The sequence below is a fragment of the Cervus elaphus genome, chromosome 19 (assembly GCF_910594005.1).
Source record: "Cervus elaphus chromosome 19, mCerEla1.1, whole genome shotgun sequence".
NCBI lineage: Eukaryota > Metazoa > Chordata > Mammalia > Artiodactyla > Cervidae > Cervus > Cervus elaphus.
In genome coordinates this window covers 47,467,959-47,485,919 of record NC_057833.1, presented here as the reverse complement: position 1 = coordinate 47,485,919, position 17,961 = coordinate 47,467,959, and the positions used below count along the sequence as shown (strand labels likewise).

At 33.5% G+C, this 17,961-nt stretch overlaps 1 protein-coding gene and 1 pseudogene across 1 annotated transcript in view; one reads left to right on the top strand and one right to left on the bottom strand.

The window, feature by feature from the left end:
- LOC122675827 overlaps positions 1-2,769 on the bottom strand; it is a 3,778-nt pseudogene extending 1,009 nt beyond the window's left edge.
- The window catches only part of PIGX (phosphatidylinositol glycan anchor biosynthesis class X), a 25,184-nt gene extending 7,223 nt beyond the window's left edge, over positions 1-17,961 (top strand). The window contains exons 5-8 of the mRNA XM_043873648.1: positions 3,994-4,135; positions 13,756-13,969; positions 15,581-15,681; positions 16,958-17,961. Coding sequence (XP_043729583.1) covers positions 3,994-4,135; positions 13,756-13,969; positions 15,581-15,681; positions 16,958-17,101 — 601 coding nt within the window. The 3' untranslated portion in view covers positions 17,102-17,961. The remainder of the gene's footprint in view (positions 1-3,993; positions 4,136-13,755; positions 13,970-15,580; positions 15,682-16,957) is intronic.

Genomic DNA, 17,961 nt, shown 5'->3' with positions numbered 1-17,961 from the left:
GGGGGAGAAAAGGAAAAAATTTAACTGTTTTAGTAACTATACATTTGCATACTTTTAAGCAGCTCTTTAAGTATTACAGAAGAGTAATAAACATGGTTGGATGACATCACTAATTCAATGGACATGAGTTTGAGCAAACTCCGGAAGATAGTGAACAACAGGGAAACCTGGAGTGCTATAGTTCATGGGGTTGCAAAGAGTCGGACACGACTTAGCAACTGAACAACATGGAAACTACAATGTATTACCCTACTTACAGCACAGCTGAAGATGGACTTTAAAATAAGTTTGAATGTTTGTAATTGTTGGTGTATTGACTGTTATGTCCAGTGGGGGCAAAAGCTCCTTCTCTGCCACTAACCAACAAAACATATGTAATGGCTAGCAGTGATTAAACAGAATCACAGACACCTGATTTATTTCAGTTTTGTTGATAAGCTCATATGTCTGAGGGGACACGATTCATTAAATGCTCTTATCATTTTTCATATTCCTAAAATAAGATGGGTTTACATTTAATTTTTCATTTAAAAAAATAATAGGTCTGGCTATAGTTTAGATGCTATTGATGTTCATTTTTTCTCCTTGAAGATACAGGACTATTTTCTTTTGAATAATTTGTTAAAATGTGGAACATACACTTTAAATATAGATACTAGGAAAAATTACCGTTAGCCTGAATATTGGGGCTAAGTATAAGTATCTTTAGAGAGTGTTCCAGATCTTTTTCATAGAACTGTGGATTCTGGTTCCCTGTGGGTCCAGTCACTTGTCTATATCTCTGGTGATGAGAAATGATTCCCCCTAATGTGCCAGTGAAACAGATGAACACACAGCTTTCAGAAATTCTCTCTGCCTGTTTCTGAAATATTAGTCAGGGACACATGCATGTTATTAAAAATGAAGTTCAAAACACTTAAAATAATTCTGTATTAGAAACGACTCTATTATAAGTCATACTAAACTTGTTTAATGCTCCAATTCCCCTGCTAACATATAGAAAGCAGAAGAATATTCTACCTACCACTGACCCCTGGTTGACTGTAATGGGTTCAGTAAGGTCTGCTGCTCTTGCTCTGGCAGAATTTGGTCCTGGATTCTGTAGTTCATTCCTTGGCAACTTTTTAGCTATTACTGTGAATATTTTATTTACATTCATTGTTGTTGGAGGTGATGTCTTCATGAATACCTTGTCATTTGCACAAGGACTGCGCTTCCTGGAAATCTCAGCCATTTTTTCTAGATCGACCTACTTTCCTGGTAAAGTTATGACAGTGTTAGGACTCACTTCCCTCTGAAGTAATTTAACCTAGTTTTTTGTTCTTGCAAAGGACTCCTCATTTGCAATATCACATGCAACTAATGGCTGCTGGTCCTCCTCTGTAGTAGTTGTTGCTAGGCTGTGATAATCATTCTTGACCAGTTGTATCCCATGTCCCATGTTTCATGCAGCTTAGAAAAACAGCCTTAGTGGTACTCTCTTGAAATTCATGAAGTTGGTCCTTCACAAAATGAAGCACCAGGCTTGATTTGCCAACAGCAGGCTCTCCCAGAAATACTAGTTTGAACTGGCATATTTTATTTCCAGTATTGACCCCTTGGGTTTTGTTGCTCCTTGATTAACCACGTTCAAATTTAAAAGAAGTCCCTAATTTCAGTCTTTTACATCAATTTCCAGGTTGCAGGGTGTCAGTTTTTCTTTCTGGAGGTAAAGAAACCTGAGACCATACATGCAGGTCTGTGGGACCAAGGCTACCTGGCCGCAGATCCCAGGCATAAGCTGAAGGACAAGAGAGGCTGAGGCTGTGGCTTGGAGGAGGCCGTATCTCCTCCTCCTGTTGATTCCCAATTTAATGCCAAGTTTTTAAGAGACCATATTCTGCTTGATTTCAGTTCTTTTAAACTTTTAGAGACTTCTTTTAATGCTCATCATATAGTTTTTCTTATGCACTTAGAATGTTCTATTACTATAATTGTCAGTTAGATCAACTAAATTAAAGGTGGTTCATGTTTTCTGTATCTTTACTGATTTTCTCTCTACTTGTTCTATCCATTACTGAGAGAAGGGTATCAAAATATTTTGCTGTAATTGTGGATTTGTCTGTTTATCCTTATAGTGCTACCAGTTTTTACTTTGATGTAAAATACAGGAATCTTTGAAGCTCTGTTATTGGGTGCTCACAGTTATATTTTATTATTGTTATATTTTATATATAAATTATTGTTATATTTTATTTTCTTGTTATATTTTCTTGACGATTGACCCATTTATTTTTCTGTGGTATTCTTCTTTATCCATGGCAATATTCCTTGTCCTAAAGTCTTCTTTTTCAGTATTAATATAGCCACTCTATAGTATTGTTATTAATATTTGCATACATTTTTCCATCCTTCTACTTTTATCTGTGTTTATATTTGCTGTTTCTTGTAGACAGCATATAGTTAAGTGTTGCTATTTCATCCAATCTGTCAATCTCTATATTTTAACTGGAGTGATTAGACTATATACTTTTAATGTTAATATAGATTTGGTTGGTTTGGTTTAAATTTACCCATCTTGCTACTTCTTTTCTATATTTTTTTCTATTTGTGTCATCTAATCTTTTTTCTTTTTTCTTGCTTTATTTTGGATAAATGGAATATTTTTTGATCATTCCATTTTATCTCCATTTTTGACTTATTAACTATACTCTCTTTTTAAAAAATTAGTTGTTTTAGGGTTTACAATTTTAACTTATCACAAATTACCTTCAGATAATACTGTTTCATACCATGAATAATGCATGAATCTTATAGCAGAATAGTTCATTTCTTTCTCCTCTCCTTTATGCTATTCTTGCCATACGTTAATTAACTTTATGCTTTTTTGCTTATGTTATAAACCTGCCATATATTGTTGTTACTTTTGCTCTGATCAGTCATATATTTTTACACTATTATTTATTTTAATTGTGGTAAAATACCTGTAACATAAAATATGCTGTCCTAACTGTTTTAAATTGTACACTTTAGTGGCATTAAGGACATTCCCATTGTTGTGTTACCATTATTACTAACTATCCATAGACCGCTCTTCATCTTACAAAACTGAAATCTGTACCTCTTAACAGTAACTCCTCATCCCCATCCCCCAACCACCTGCCCCTGGCAACCGCCGTTCTACTTTCTATCTCAGTGGGATCTCTGCTGAACTCTTTGGTCTCTATCCTTTGGTTGGTGGAATGCAGTGTCTTTGTGAAATTTCAGAATTTCTTATCTTTCAGTTCCTTGGTAATTCCTTGTCCATTCTTGTGGAGTTACATATTACTCATGTTTATTTTAGTATTCAATAAAAATTCAAGGGGACTCCAATTCAGACTTCTAGAACTCTTTGTCCAGAGATCTTTCCTCTCTGGAATGTAGTGCTGTGACTTCTAGCTGCTTAAGCCTCCCCTATCTTCTATCCCTGTTTTCTCACTTAAGCAAAACCATCATGCTTTGGACCTCCTTCTCTGCACTTGGTCCAAAATAAGCCTCCAGAGAGAAAGCTGAGACAGTACTACATTTAAGTTTATAACTTATTTTAGATTAATACTTGTAGTATGGTATGAGGTAGAGGTCACAGTTTAGTTTTTCTATATAGGTACACACTTGTTTCAGCACTGTTTGTTGAAAAGATAATCTTTTCCCCATCAAATTATATTGACACCTTTATTTTTAAAAACTGTGTATCTGTTTCTGGACTCCATCCTTTCCCATTAATGTTTGTCTGTTTTCACACTAATACTATACTGTGACTATGACATGAATTTATGAAAGATATAATGAGTGATTCTTATGTGATATAAATATTTCATTTGACTTTATGATCTTCTTTTGAAAAACTAATTTGAAATATAATATTTGTACTAATTTAAATTTAAGCTTGTTATATTAGCTTGTTTAAAAATTGAATGAATTCTTAAGAAAAAAAATTGAATGAAGATATTTACTTAAAACATACTTGTCTTACAGAGACCTGTTAACAAAAGTGAAATTTGGAGAAAGCATTGAGGACTTACAGACCTGCCGACTCTTAGTTAAACAGTACATCCCAACAGGACTTTTTGTGGATCCATATGAGTTGGCTTCATTACGAGAGAGAAACATAACAGAGGTACAACTGTTAGAGGGTTTTTTTGAGAGGGAAATTATTGTAGGAATGTTGTAATTGAATTAAGGCAAAATAGATAAGATGACATTGTAGTATTTTTTAATTCATTTTGTTGAGTGTATATAAAAGATAGGATGTGAGTATTCTTTAAAAAGTGAGTGAAACTTGTCATACTTGTCTGTAATAAGTTAACTAAAATGACGTTTATATTAAAGCTTGTCTTTGAAAAGATTAGTGGTTAATAAATACTGCTTCAACAACAACTTTGTTAAAATTTGACATATATTCCAATATCTGTATAATTTGGCTATAGGAGGAAAGGAAACAAATATTTATTGGGTATCTATATAATAGGTTTTTTTTTTTTTTAAGGAAGCAAGATAAAATTAAGCATTATAAGAAAGATTATGTCCCACACCCTTTACATAGATTAATCTTTATAGCATCCTTGGAAAGATTCCATTTTCTAGATAAGGAAACAGGCACAAAGGGTCCAAATAACTTATCCCGAATCACATAGGTAAATGGAAAAGCCAAGAAATGAATCCAGGATTGTCTAATTGCAAAGTTGCTGTTCTTTTGGGAAATTAATCTTAGTTAAGAGTTTGCCTAACTTTGATAAGAATCACCAGGGGGTATTTTTGGTGGAGATTATTGTCTTTCTGAGAAAGCTTAATTCATCAAATCATATTGGATCCCCAAATCTCTTAATGACTGAAGTAATGCCTATTAAGAAATTTTGGGAAACTGTTTTAGTTCATTCTATATATGAATTTGAAAAAGGCAAAATAACACTTCTCTTGGAGTCATTTAGGATGGTGGTTTATTTCTAGTTGTGATTTAGTCCAATTTCTTCACCTGTTTTATTTACATTTGTTTTTGAGTAGGTAATTATATCCTCATGGCTTATAATTCAGGGAGTATAAAAAGTATACAATGCTAAGCTTTCACCTATTTTAACCCCTAGTTACCATTTCTTCCTATTTGTGTCTGTATATGAGTTTAGGTACACATGTTCACACATATGGAAGTTTAGATACATATGTGGGAAGATTCCTTTCTTTTTTGGTTTGTTTCTTTTATTTCACTGAGCATGAATTTTGAATGAGGCTTTTTCACTTTTACACAATATGTTTTGGGAATTCCCTGGCAGTACAGTGGTTAGGACTCCACACTTTGACTGCAAGGGCCCAGTTTCAGTCCCCGGTCTGGGAATTAAGATCCTGCAAGCTGAAAGGTACAGCCAAAAAAAAAAGTACATTTCAAATTTAAATACAGTTCTTGGCTTGTACTGACATGGATTGGAATCATATTTAAATTTACTTAATAAAATGATCTACCATGTTTTAAGAAAGTGGAATGTTTTTATGCACAGGTACCCAAAAAGAGGTCACATGCCCACATACCCATACCTATGGTTGGGATGAGATAGGGTTGTGTGCAGGTTGACTATAATGAGAAAATAAGGTGGGTAAAGGGTCCCACTATAGATTGCTTGACAGGTTTCTCTTTATCTTGATTTTCTGCTTCCTAATTCTCTAATATCTAATTACAAATCTTTTAAGTGAATTTACTTTTTCATTTTGGAAGCTTCTAGAAAAATAGATGTCTTGTTTGTACAATTAGAAGTTGATTTCCTGATATATTAGATGCTGTTTCCTTCTGCCTAGCTGAGTTGAGCCTGTGGCCCCAATTCTTTGTGCAGAGAAACTTTGTCATGAGATATGGTGTTATTTGGTGAGTTTAACTAGATAGAAGAGAATTTATACATAAGGAATGATTGATGCTTATATATCTTGACTCTGTTAGATAAGACAAAATTTTTGACTGTATGGGTGATAGGGCAACAAAATGTTTTTAAAGGAGTTTATGATAGCTTCTGAGCAATTGGAAAATAAAAGCAAGTCTTAACTAGTTTCATTGTAGATTTTTAATCAAAATCTCTCACATTCTTTGGAAATGGCATAATATTAGATTGAAACATAAGAAATTGATATTTTGTAGGTCAAAATGCAAATGTTTTTGAAATTGCAAGTTTCACTCAGTCAAAATGTGTTAGGACTTCTGCCTTGGCCAAGTTGAAGAACAGGGATCACATTTGCTTTCTACTTGAAACAACCAAGAAATAGACAAAATATAAGAAAGAATGGAAAAAATAATTGAATATCAAGCAGTGAAATCTTAGAGATGAGAAATAAATAAGGTTAACCCTTCAGTTGTCCTAGTTTATTACTTGAGAGTTCAGACTAGTACAGGGAGGGTGAACCTAAATAGAGCCTAGTGGACTTCTTGAGTTAAGGAGATGAAGGTAAGATTTGGGGAAGACCAAAGTCACTACAAATGCTTTCCAGGTGACACTAGTGGTAAAGAACCCACCTGCCAATGCAGGAAACATAAGAGATGCAGGTTTGATCCCTGGGTTGGGAAGATTCCCTGGAGGAGGGCATGGCATGGCAACCTACTCCAGTATTCTTGTCTGGAGAATCCCATGAACAGTCCATAGGGTCGCGCAGAGTCAGACACGACTGAAGTGACTTAGCATGCACGCACACAGAGTCACTAGAATTCACAGTGTATCAGAGAAGAGAGAACTGCATAGAGACAAATTCCAGAGAGCCACAGAGGTTCCCCTGAATGCATAGTCGAGTATTAATTAATGCATGCATGTGAGGAAACTGCTTGATGCTGGGAAAAGAACTATATGAAAAAATCAGAGGTAATAGTGTCTCACACAGGTCTAGTTGTGGTACCTGTTCCCACCAACCAGACTGGAAAAATCCTTGTAATTCACTAGGCTTTGGATAGAGTAAACAGAAGAACTCAGTAGTGGGGAATACTAAGCCCTAGAGTGAATATTAGTCCAGTCCTACCTAATGAATTTCAAAACCAAGGCCTTGCAAAAATCAGACAGTTGCAAGTAACCTTACAGCATTACAAACAAAGCTCAAGAATATTAATTGGAATGCAGAAATATCTAGTACCCAACAGGATCAAAATGTCTTGACTCTAATCAAAGTTTTGCAAGGATGCAAGGATGTGGGAACATATGACCTGTAATGAGGAGGTAAATGATTCAGTCAATGCTGATCATAGCTGTATTCCTTATGTTCAGAAACGTAAATAGAGAAATGGAAGATACTTGAAAGGACAGTTGACCTTTTAAAAATTAAGACTACAAAGTATGAGATGGAAAATATTCTGGTTGGAATTAATGGCAGATCAATGCAGAAGAAAAGATTAATAAACTTGAAATCATAGCAATAGAAACTATCAAAAATATAAAACAGATAAAGAAAAGAAATGTAAAAAGTGAGTAGAACATTAGTGAGTTGTGGAACAACTTCATGTGACCTACCATAAGTCTAATTGGGTTATTTCTTTTTTTTTTTCTAATTGGGTTATTTCTAAGAGATACCTGCATCCTCACGTTCATTACAGCATTATTTACAATAGCCACGATATGGAAGCAACCTAAGCATACATCAATAGGTGAATGGACAAAGAAAATGTGGGATATATATTTTTGAAACTGAGATATGTATAAATGTGTATATATTTGTGTGTATTTGTTTATATATGTGTATATACACATGTATATGTATACCCATACACAGAGACACACACAATGGAATGTTACGCAAATATTAAAAGGAAGAAGAAATTCTTCCATTTGCAACAAAACACATGAGCTTTGAAAGTGTTATGCTGGGTAAAGTAAGTCAAAGAAAGACAAATACTGTATGATCTCACTTATATGGGGAATATAAGAAAAACTGAACTCAGAAACATAGAGCAGATTGGTCATTGCCAGGGGTGAGAATGTAGGAGAAATGGGTGAAGGCAGCCAGAAAGTACAAACTTCTAGGTATAAGATGAGTTAAATTCTGAAAATTTAATGTATAGCATGGTGACTGTAGTTAACAAACTGTAGTGCTAAGAGAGTTTACCTTAAATGTTCTCACCATACACACACACACAGAAAGGTAACTGTATGAGGTGATGGACATTTTAACTAACGTTATTATGGTAATTATTTTTCAAAATATACATATATCAGATCTTCATGTTATATACCTTAAACCTATACAGTGTTATATGTCATATCTCAATAAAGCTGAGCAGGGGAGATGTAATGGAAATCCCCAAGGAGAGATGAAAGAGATGGAGATGAAAAAAAGTATTTGAAGAAATAATGGCTGAGAAAATTTCAGATTTTATGGAAACTACAAACTCACATATCTACGATGCTCAAGTGCAAAAATTTTAAAGAAACTATACCAAGGTACAAGATAACATTGTTTAAAACAATGATAATGAGAAAATCTTAAAAGCATCAAGATGAAAAAAAAAACACATAAAATACAGAGGACCAAAGGTAATAATAGCAGCAGATTTCTTGTCAAACATAATGCAAACAAGAAAATGGAGCAGCAGCATCTTTAAAATATAGAAAGAAAAAAAAACTATGAATTTAGAATTCTTTATACAGTGAAAATACCTTTCAAGGGGAAGGTGAAATAAAGACTTTTTCAGACATAAAGGTTGAAAGAATTCATCACCATCCAACCTCCAATACCAGAAATGTTAGAAGAGATCCTTCAGGCAGAAGGAAAATGATACCAGATGAAATCTGTATCTACACCAAGGAAAGAAGAACACTTGAAATGATAACTACATGAGTAAAAAATAAGATTTTTTTCCCCATATTATGTGAATTTTTCCAAGATAATTGACAAAAAATAACAACAATGTAGTGTAGCATCCATACCATGTCTTAAGAATAAAACGTATGATAGCACTATCACAAGGGTGGGAGGTGAAAAATGAAATACACTTGAGTAAGGTTGTTACACTAAACGTTAATGTCGCTTGAAAGTAGACTGATACAGTAAAGATGTTTACTATAAACTCTGAGGTAACTGCAAAAATAACAGAGAGTCGTAGTTAATATGCCAGCACAGCAGATTAAATGGAGCTATAAAAAAATTCAGTCTATTAGAAGGCAGAGAAAGAAGATAAAGGGAACAAAAAATAAAGATACAGAGAACAAGATGAATTAAACTTAACCATATTAATAATCATATTAAATGTAAATGTCTGAATATCTCCATTAAAAGGCTGAGATTTTCAGATTGGATAAGAAATCAAGACCTAACTATATTGCATATAAGAAATGAACTTTAACTTTTAAAACAAAAGATAAGACATGCTCACACTGATCAAAGGAAAGCTGATGTGGTTATATTAATATTAGGCAAAGGGATTCAAGAGCAAAGATTGTCACAAGTGCTAAAGACTATCACCATTTTGATAAAGGGATCAACTAATCAGCAGGAAATAATAATTCTAAACATTTATGTCACTAATAACATATTCAAAATGCAAATAAAAATTGATAGAACTGTAAGGTGGAATAGATGAATCCACATTTACAGTTGGAGATTTCAGTACCCTTCTCTTAATAATTGATGTAATAAGTAGACAGAAAGTTGGTAAGGATATCAAAGATTTGAACAAAACTATGAAGCAGCTCCCTGATGTAATTGGCATTTATGGACCATTCCACCCAACAGCAGTGGAATACATGTTCTTTAAAAGTATACATGCAGTATTTATCAAGGTAGATCATTCTAGGCTATAAAACAAGCCTCAATAAATTTAGAATTCAAGTCTTACAAAGAATATTCTTGACTGCTAAGGAACTAAATTAGAAATAAAGAATAGAAAGATCTTTAGAAAATCTTCAAATATTTGGAAACTAATTAACACACTTCTAAGTAATCCATGGGTCAAAAGAAGAAATCAGAAGGGAAATAAAGTATTTTGAACTGAATGAAAATGAAAACATAACGTACCAGAACTAGTGGGATACTGCTAAAGCTGTGTTTAGAGGGAAATTTGTAGCACTAAAATGCCTATTTAAAAGACGATCTCAATTAACGTTTTCAGCTAAGCCTCCTTAATCTATGATGAGCACGTGAAACCACCATAGAAGGATGGAAATAATGAAGGTCACAGCAGAAGTTAATGAACTAGAAAACAGACACACACAGTAGGGAAAGCTGGTGAAACCAAAAACTTGTAGTTTATGATGGATAAAACTGATAAACTCTTTAGCCAGACTGATTAGAAAAAAATATGTACTGTTAGAATTAGCATCCTAGGGCTTCCCTGATGGTATTGTGGTTAAGAATCTACCTGCCAATGCAGAGGACACAGATTCAGTCCCTAGTCCAGGAAGATCCCACATGCCTAAGAGCATCACAGCTACTGAAGCTCGAGCTCTAGAGCCCCCAGGCCGCAACAAGAAGCCGCCACAACAATAAGCCCACTTACTGCAGCGACGAGTAGCAGCACCACTCTCCGCAACAAGAGAAAAATAGCACACAGCGATGAAGACAGGGTGACCAAAAATAAAAATACATAAATAAGTAATTAAAAAGAATTAACATCCCAGTGTCAGAAAAGTATTTATTGTTATACATTTCATTTTTATAGCTTTACAATTTTAGATTGTATAAGTTATTCAAAGATACCAATTACTGTGTCTTAATTGGGAAATGTTTTAGATTTTTTTGTTGTTTTGAATTTTTTTGATAGAGCTCTAGTCTAGGGGAGAAAGATCTGTTGAGTGTTACAGTTAGGGTACAAAAATTTTATTGCTTAATTCATTTAACTTTGCTAAGGTGGTTTTGGATATGTGTAGTTTAGTGTTGCCATGAAAAAGTATAGGTCCATGTCTGTTAACCAGTGGGTCTTAGTTGCAGCATGAGAACTCTTAGTTGCGGCATGTGGGATCCAATTCCTTGATCAGGGATCGAACCCTGGCCCCCTGCATTCGGAGCACAGAGTCTTAGCCACTGGGCCACCAGGGAAGTCCCTAAGGCTGATTTTTGAGATTCAGATACCCAGAATAAAAGTTTTTGAACCATCACCAAATAACCCTTTGACTAATAGAGCCCTCTGTGAAGGCCAAAATGCCATTTAGAGCAGTTTGCCTCCTTTTCATTATATTCTAGTTTAAATTCATGTTAAAAATATTCTCAATTTTTGGGAAGTTTCCATATTTTTATTTCTATGGAAAATAAACAGTAAACAAAAACTCATTAATTAGAGAAGCTGAAGATCATAATGCCATCATAAATTCTAAATAGCACAATCAGGAATATATTTTGTGTTAGTTCTTCTTATTATACTTAATTTTCAACTAGATAAATATTGGCTATCTTATTTAACCTAATTGAATAGGGGAATCTCTTTGACCTGGCTTTGAATCTTGTCTCTTCTTCTTACTAGCTACTATATTGTTTATCCACCCTGATACTTTGTTTAGACATTTATATAATAACAGGCCTAAGAGTTCCTCTCTGATAGGGATCTTGTGAAAATTAAAGAAGCGAATGTATATAAACCACTGAGCTTAATTGGTACTCAAAGTTACCTTTATTATTACCAGGTCATTCTATACATCTTTGTTGACAAGATAGAAAATATGTGTTATTTTGATTTATATCTAGTTGTATGCAAAGAGAGTGCATTAATAAACTTCTAGCAGAAGGTTCTCTAGTACAATTTCTTAGGGATTTGCTGTTGTAATCTTCTTGGTCAACATTTTTATACTTAGATAAAAATATAGAAGATATAGTTATCAAGTTCATAAATGTTACATACATGGTTGACAGTTTGGGATTTCAGTTAAATCTCAACAGCCTGGAAAAAAATGGACAATAGCCAGAAAGATAAAATTTAATAGAGAGAAATATAAGTCCCTGGTTTTAATTAGTGAAAAGTTAATTACTTGAAAAAATTGGATGGGAGTTACTTAAAAGTTTTCTGCAAAAAGTTTAAATGAATAATATAAGGATGAATAGGCAGAGCACTGGGTCATTGAAACTATTCAGTATGATACGTGTCATTTTATATTTGCCAAAATCCACAGGCTATACAACATAAAGAGTGAACCCTAACTTAAACTATAGACTGTAGTTAATAATAATGTATCAATATTGGCTTAATGGATTGTAACAAATGTACCAAACTGATTTTAATAATAGAGAAAACTGTGAGTGTGTTTGGGAGGGATGGGGAGTATGTGGGAATGCTTTATTTTCTGCTCAATTTTTCTGTACCTAAAATTGCTCTAAAAAATGAAGTCTGTTAGTTTTAAAAAAATTATATATATATATATATATATATATTTCACACTGAAATGAGGCTGCTAAAAAGTTAATGCAATTTTTAAACCTAGAAACTGGAAAAAAATGTAATTTTTGCTAAAGAAGATAGTATTGCTACTATTTTCTTTGAGTATTTTAAAAGGAAACTGATACGATGAATGGTTTGGAAAACCATGTCTTGAGAAACCCAGAAAACTGTACATATTTCTTTGGGGAGGAGAAAACATATGGAGGAAAGTGGTTGTCTTCTAAGTTATGAGGGACCCTTAGTGAAACAAATAACATATTTTTTGCAAATATTGTAAGCATGGACATTTGGTGAATTATTATGGGTCAGAGAATCAACTTTCTACTAATAAAAAGGGAATAAATTTAACAGTACATTAAATGAGATGACTTAAAATAATGAACTTCCTTCCAATCATTGAAAGCATTAAAACAGTGGCTGGATATTTGAAAAATACTTTAATTGGAACAATGGTTTAAATTAATCACTTCTCAAGTTCCTCATGAGTCATAAGATTATAATTCTTTGACCTTTGCTAGTAAGTTCTGTTACTCCTGTGATGAACTGGGAAGAAACAGCATGTGAAAATATAGCACTTGGTGTCACTGTCAAATAGAAGAATTAGGATGCTAGCTCTGGTGGGTAGAAATTAATGCTGTTTTTTTTTTCTCCTTGTGTAAGTGAATCTGAAGAAAACTTGCATGTGTGTATGCATACACACACACATATTATGTATATAATGTTCATATACGTGTGTGTGTGTGTAAGTGTGGTTTTATAAATAAATATGTATATATAGATACATTTATAATGTAAGACTAATTTCTGTCACAACTGCATTTTTACTTTTGGCATAAAACACTTATTTAAAAATTTTTTTTACCATGTTATTTTTTAAAAGAATCGTTACCATTTTTTCCATTAACTTTGTATCCAAAAAAGAGTGCTGACCTTTGCTTTGACTTCCTGCCCGCAGTGCTCTATCTTACTCACTACCATCTTACTTGCTTCTTTGAAGAACAGGAAATTACCAGAGTGATACCTATCATTTTAACCCAATACTGGGTTAACTGTTTTTTATCATAGTTTTCATGCTTATTGAATCAATGCTGTATTTATTCCTGAAGTTTCTTTTCTTGGTACCTGTTTTGTTACCAAAGCAAAGGTTGATAAGGAAATTACATAGAAATTTTTATTATGGGGAAATTTCACACCTCAGAGTATAATTTCCTCAGTTTACTTTTAGTAAGCTTCTATTAAACACAGATCACATCTTGTGTTTTCTACTTAAAACTGAGAATGGAAGAGGAATGAAAATTGTTTATAAGGGGTGGTGTGTTTGACTTTTTTTGTTCATCTATATAGTAGTCTTCTGGTTTTGTTTTTTACATCTTCCTCATTCATTTCTTCTGGACTAATATTTGTATTCTTTTTGACAGGCGGTGATGGTTTCAGAAAATTTTAATATAGAAGCTCCCAACTATTTGTCCAAGGAATCTGAAGTTCTCCTTTATGCTAGACAAGATTCACAGTGCATTGATTGTTTCCAGGCTTTTTTGCCTGTGCACTATCGCTATCATCGGCCACATATTAAAGATGGAGAAACGTTTATTGTGGTCCATAACCCTGACTTATTGATGTATTGTGACCAAGGTAAGGGTTACAAATCTTTTTGGAGAGTTGAAAATAAAAGTAAAGGTATGGTGGTAAGTCAGGGACAGTGATAACAAAGTCATGTTTCTTTTTTCTTTCTGTTAAACTTTTTGATTGTAAAATAAAGCACTGATATAGAAAAACTTCACAAATACATAGTTTAGTGAATTATTAAAGGGGAAATAGCCATGTAACTACCACCCAGGTCAAGAAACAGAACTTTGGAAAAAAAACAAAAAAGAAACAGAACTTTGCCAGTCAACGTAGCAGCAGCCCCACAGCTCCTGTCCGAATCTCCTTTCCTGTAAGAGTAACCCACTCTCCTCACTTTTAATCACTTCCTTATGTTTCTTTTATACTTCTATCACTCAAGTGGGCATTCTTAGACACAATAGCTTAGTCTTGCCCATTAAGAAAATGTTATTTCTGTTAAGTCTATTAATTACAGATTTCCCCTCTATTTCATTCTTTAAAGAAAATTTTATCTGTTGAAGAACCAGGGTTATTTGAGACCCTGTCATTGCTGAGGTTTGGATGACTATACTCATTAGTTCATCTGTCTTCTTCGTTATTGGGAAATTGGTAGCTAGTTTGTGAGGTGTGATCCCATTCAGGTTTGATGCTTTTGGTAAGACTATAGGTGGTGCTGTGCTCGTTTATGAGTGGGCATATCATGCGTGGTGTGTTTCTTTTATCAGCCAGTGATACCTCTGCTGCCTTCTGTTTCTTCATACTGATACTGCAGAATTGCATACTGATATTGTAGCTGTTCGTGCTTCGTGTCCACTTGCATGTATTTTAGGGATACTTTATCACCTAGTTTTGTTGTAAAAGTTGTCTACGAGTTATTGGTTTTGTGTAGAATTGTTCTCCTTTTATGTGTGGATTTCAGCAAATTAAAAAACTGCTCTCATCATTTTCACTCTTCCTAGAATCAAAACTTTAGGAAGTCCCTTTCAGATTTTGGTTCTTTGTATCTCCAAATTGGGACTGATCAAAATGTTTACTGAATTCAGTAGCACTGTTACTAAAGACTGACAGGAAGTTTTTAATCACACATTTGCTGTCATCATCTGTTTCATGATGAGAAAAGTAAAAAAATATTCAACTGTGTTAACTTTGCTTATCCAACCTAGTTTACTGTTTCTTTTAATGGTTACCTTTTACTTACCCTAAATAAAGTTTGGAAAAGTGCTGCCTCCCAAGAGAGCATTTGGGGTTCTGGAATTGTTCATTTTTTTGGTCTGAGAGTTCTTTCCATGGCTGTGTTTTGTCTATGGAAATTTATCTAGTTGTAGATTTATGATCTGTTCATTTTTCTGAGATATGTTATATTTCAGGAAAAGTTTAAGTTAAAAAAAATGGCCCCTGGTGTAGTGGGATTTGTTAAGAAGTCATGCTCAACTTCTTCACAGTCTTTGTAATTTTATAATTTTCTAGGCATCCGCTTAGAACAGGCTGTTAAAATAAAACAGCATATGATAGCTGAGTCCAAATCATGTACATTGTGTATTAAAATGTTTAAATACTCATATCCCAACATGAAAGACTGGCTTGGCTATTAGTCCAGATACAGGTTTTCTGATATGATTTTCTACCACTTTTTCTCAGAGTTTCCAGTCTTGAAATGCTGGGCTCAGTCAAAGGTGACAGCTCCTTGTGCTTTGAACAGTAAGGATATCTGTCAATGGAACAATATGAAATATAAATCAGTAAGTTAATATTTTGGAGAAGGAAATGGCAACCCACTCCAGTATTCTTGCCTGGAGAATCCCATGGACAGAGGAGCCTGGTTGGGTACAGTCTATGGGGTCACAAAGTGTTGGACACAACTGAGCGACTAAACAACAACAACAAATTAAAAAATTAATATTTTATGTTGTTTTAGGTCATGTGTCCTCATATAAAACTCCTTCTGTAATGTTTCTGCCACATTTAAGGGATGATAATCTTATATTCTACCGTAGGAAGCTGTTTTGTATTTGTTTTTAAAGTTGTTTCTTTGTTACTGTTGGCAATAGTCATAGAATCATTTAATTTGCAGGCATGGAGATTGAAAGTTAGTCCCATGCCTCACTGATCCAGGGCTAAGTGTAGTTGATGTGCTTTTTAAAAGTGTGAAATGGCAAAAAAAAAACCAAAACAAAACACTACAGTGGTGTGTCCATCTGATTTTATTTAATCAGTAAAACTTCACTATATTTAGAACTTTTTATTAATTTTTAAGCAACAAAATGAATTAGTTAACTTCATTATATTACATAGAACAAGTGAACAGAGGAAAGTAAAACTATAAAGTTGTATCGTTTCAACTGCGATTAAGTTTCTAGACAATAATATTGTTATTATAAATCTAAATCTAGGCTGATGCAGGTGATTTTTAGAGTTTTAACCTCCAAACTTGTTTTCAGTTATTAAACTGAGTAAGTATTAGTAGCTCATTAACACTGACTTGGTCAGAAGTAGAGACACAGATGTAGAGGAGAATGGGTGTATGGATACGAGGGGTGGGTATTAGAGAGGGTGGGATAAATTGGGAGATTGGGATTGACATATATATACTACTATGTACAGATAACTAATGAGGGCCTCTTACATAGCACAGGGAACTTAATGAGTCTGATTCTGTTACATTAACTGAAATGTTGAATCTAAAAGAATCATTCAGATAGTGTAACATGTAGTATAGCAATGGCGAAAGGTATTTAAAAGAAAAAAGATGACCCAGAGGGATGGGATGGGGAGGGAGGTGGGAGTGGGGTTCAGGATGGGGAACACATGTAAATCCATGGCTGATTCATGTCAATGTATGGCAAAAACCACTGCAATAATGTAAAGTAATTAGCCTCCAACTAATAAAAATAAGTGAAAAAAAAAAAGATTACAAAAAAGAAAAAAGAGAAAGTTAAGTTCAAAATCAAAGAAGTAGTGGTTTCATGTTAGGAGGTTGATCGTAAATGTATCTAACTTCTCTGTCTCTCTCCCAAGGTATACAAGAATTTGACTCTACAAGTTCCAGTGGGACTGACCATACATACCTCTTTAGTATGTTCTGTGACTCTGCTCATTACCATCCTGTGTTCTACTTTGATCCTTGTGGCTGTTTTCAAATATGGCCATTTTTCCCTATGAATTTTATGTAGTTAAATACTTTCCATAAACCTAAATAAGACCTATTCATTTGTGACTAGAAGTGTTCTTCTAGAATTATGTCATTACTTTTGCCTTTTGTCTTCATTTATGGCTAATATTATGTTTACTAGAGGAAATTCTGGATCATTCTCAACTAATTTCAAAATTCAGTGCTCTATTGTGTAGACCTCTAATAATCCTCAAGCATCAGGGGCCAGTACGGGAAACTTGATTCTGTTAAATTAATATTATTTATGAGAAGTGACTTAATCTTCATTTCGGTTATAAATAAATACTTTATTAGAGACAAATTATTGCTAAAAATTGAGAAAATTATTATGATTGAGACTAATTTGGATGAATCAGAGCTTATTTAAATGTTAGTTTTATAAGAATATTAACTTACGCAGTTTCAAAGAAAATTATTAAAGTAGGACTTCTAAGAAATTAATATCAAAATTGATTATTCCTTGAAGCTTTTCCATTCTCTTTTTATAATGCTGCTTTTGAATATATGAATTGGCAAAGGATTGATGGAGTTAAGTACTAATACTAAAAAGTATATTTTACTAAGTTGTATAGTTACAAAAGTTTTTGAATCTTCAGGTGATTTTTTTTTAAGAACAAAAGGTCTTGGTTTATTGTTTTTCTTTGGAAGAAATTAGAAAATAAAGCAAATGCATAAGCTAATTAAGAAATAAAAGGGCAAGCATCTTCCAAAACAGAAGCCAATAACTAGGGTATGTTTTGTATAGCATAATGGGATATGATATACTTTATATATGCTATCACTGGTTAATTTCCTAAAACATTCTGATATTTTTTAATGGGAATAAATATTTTCTAATTTGCCATGTTAA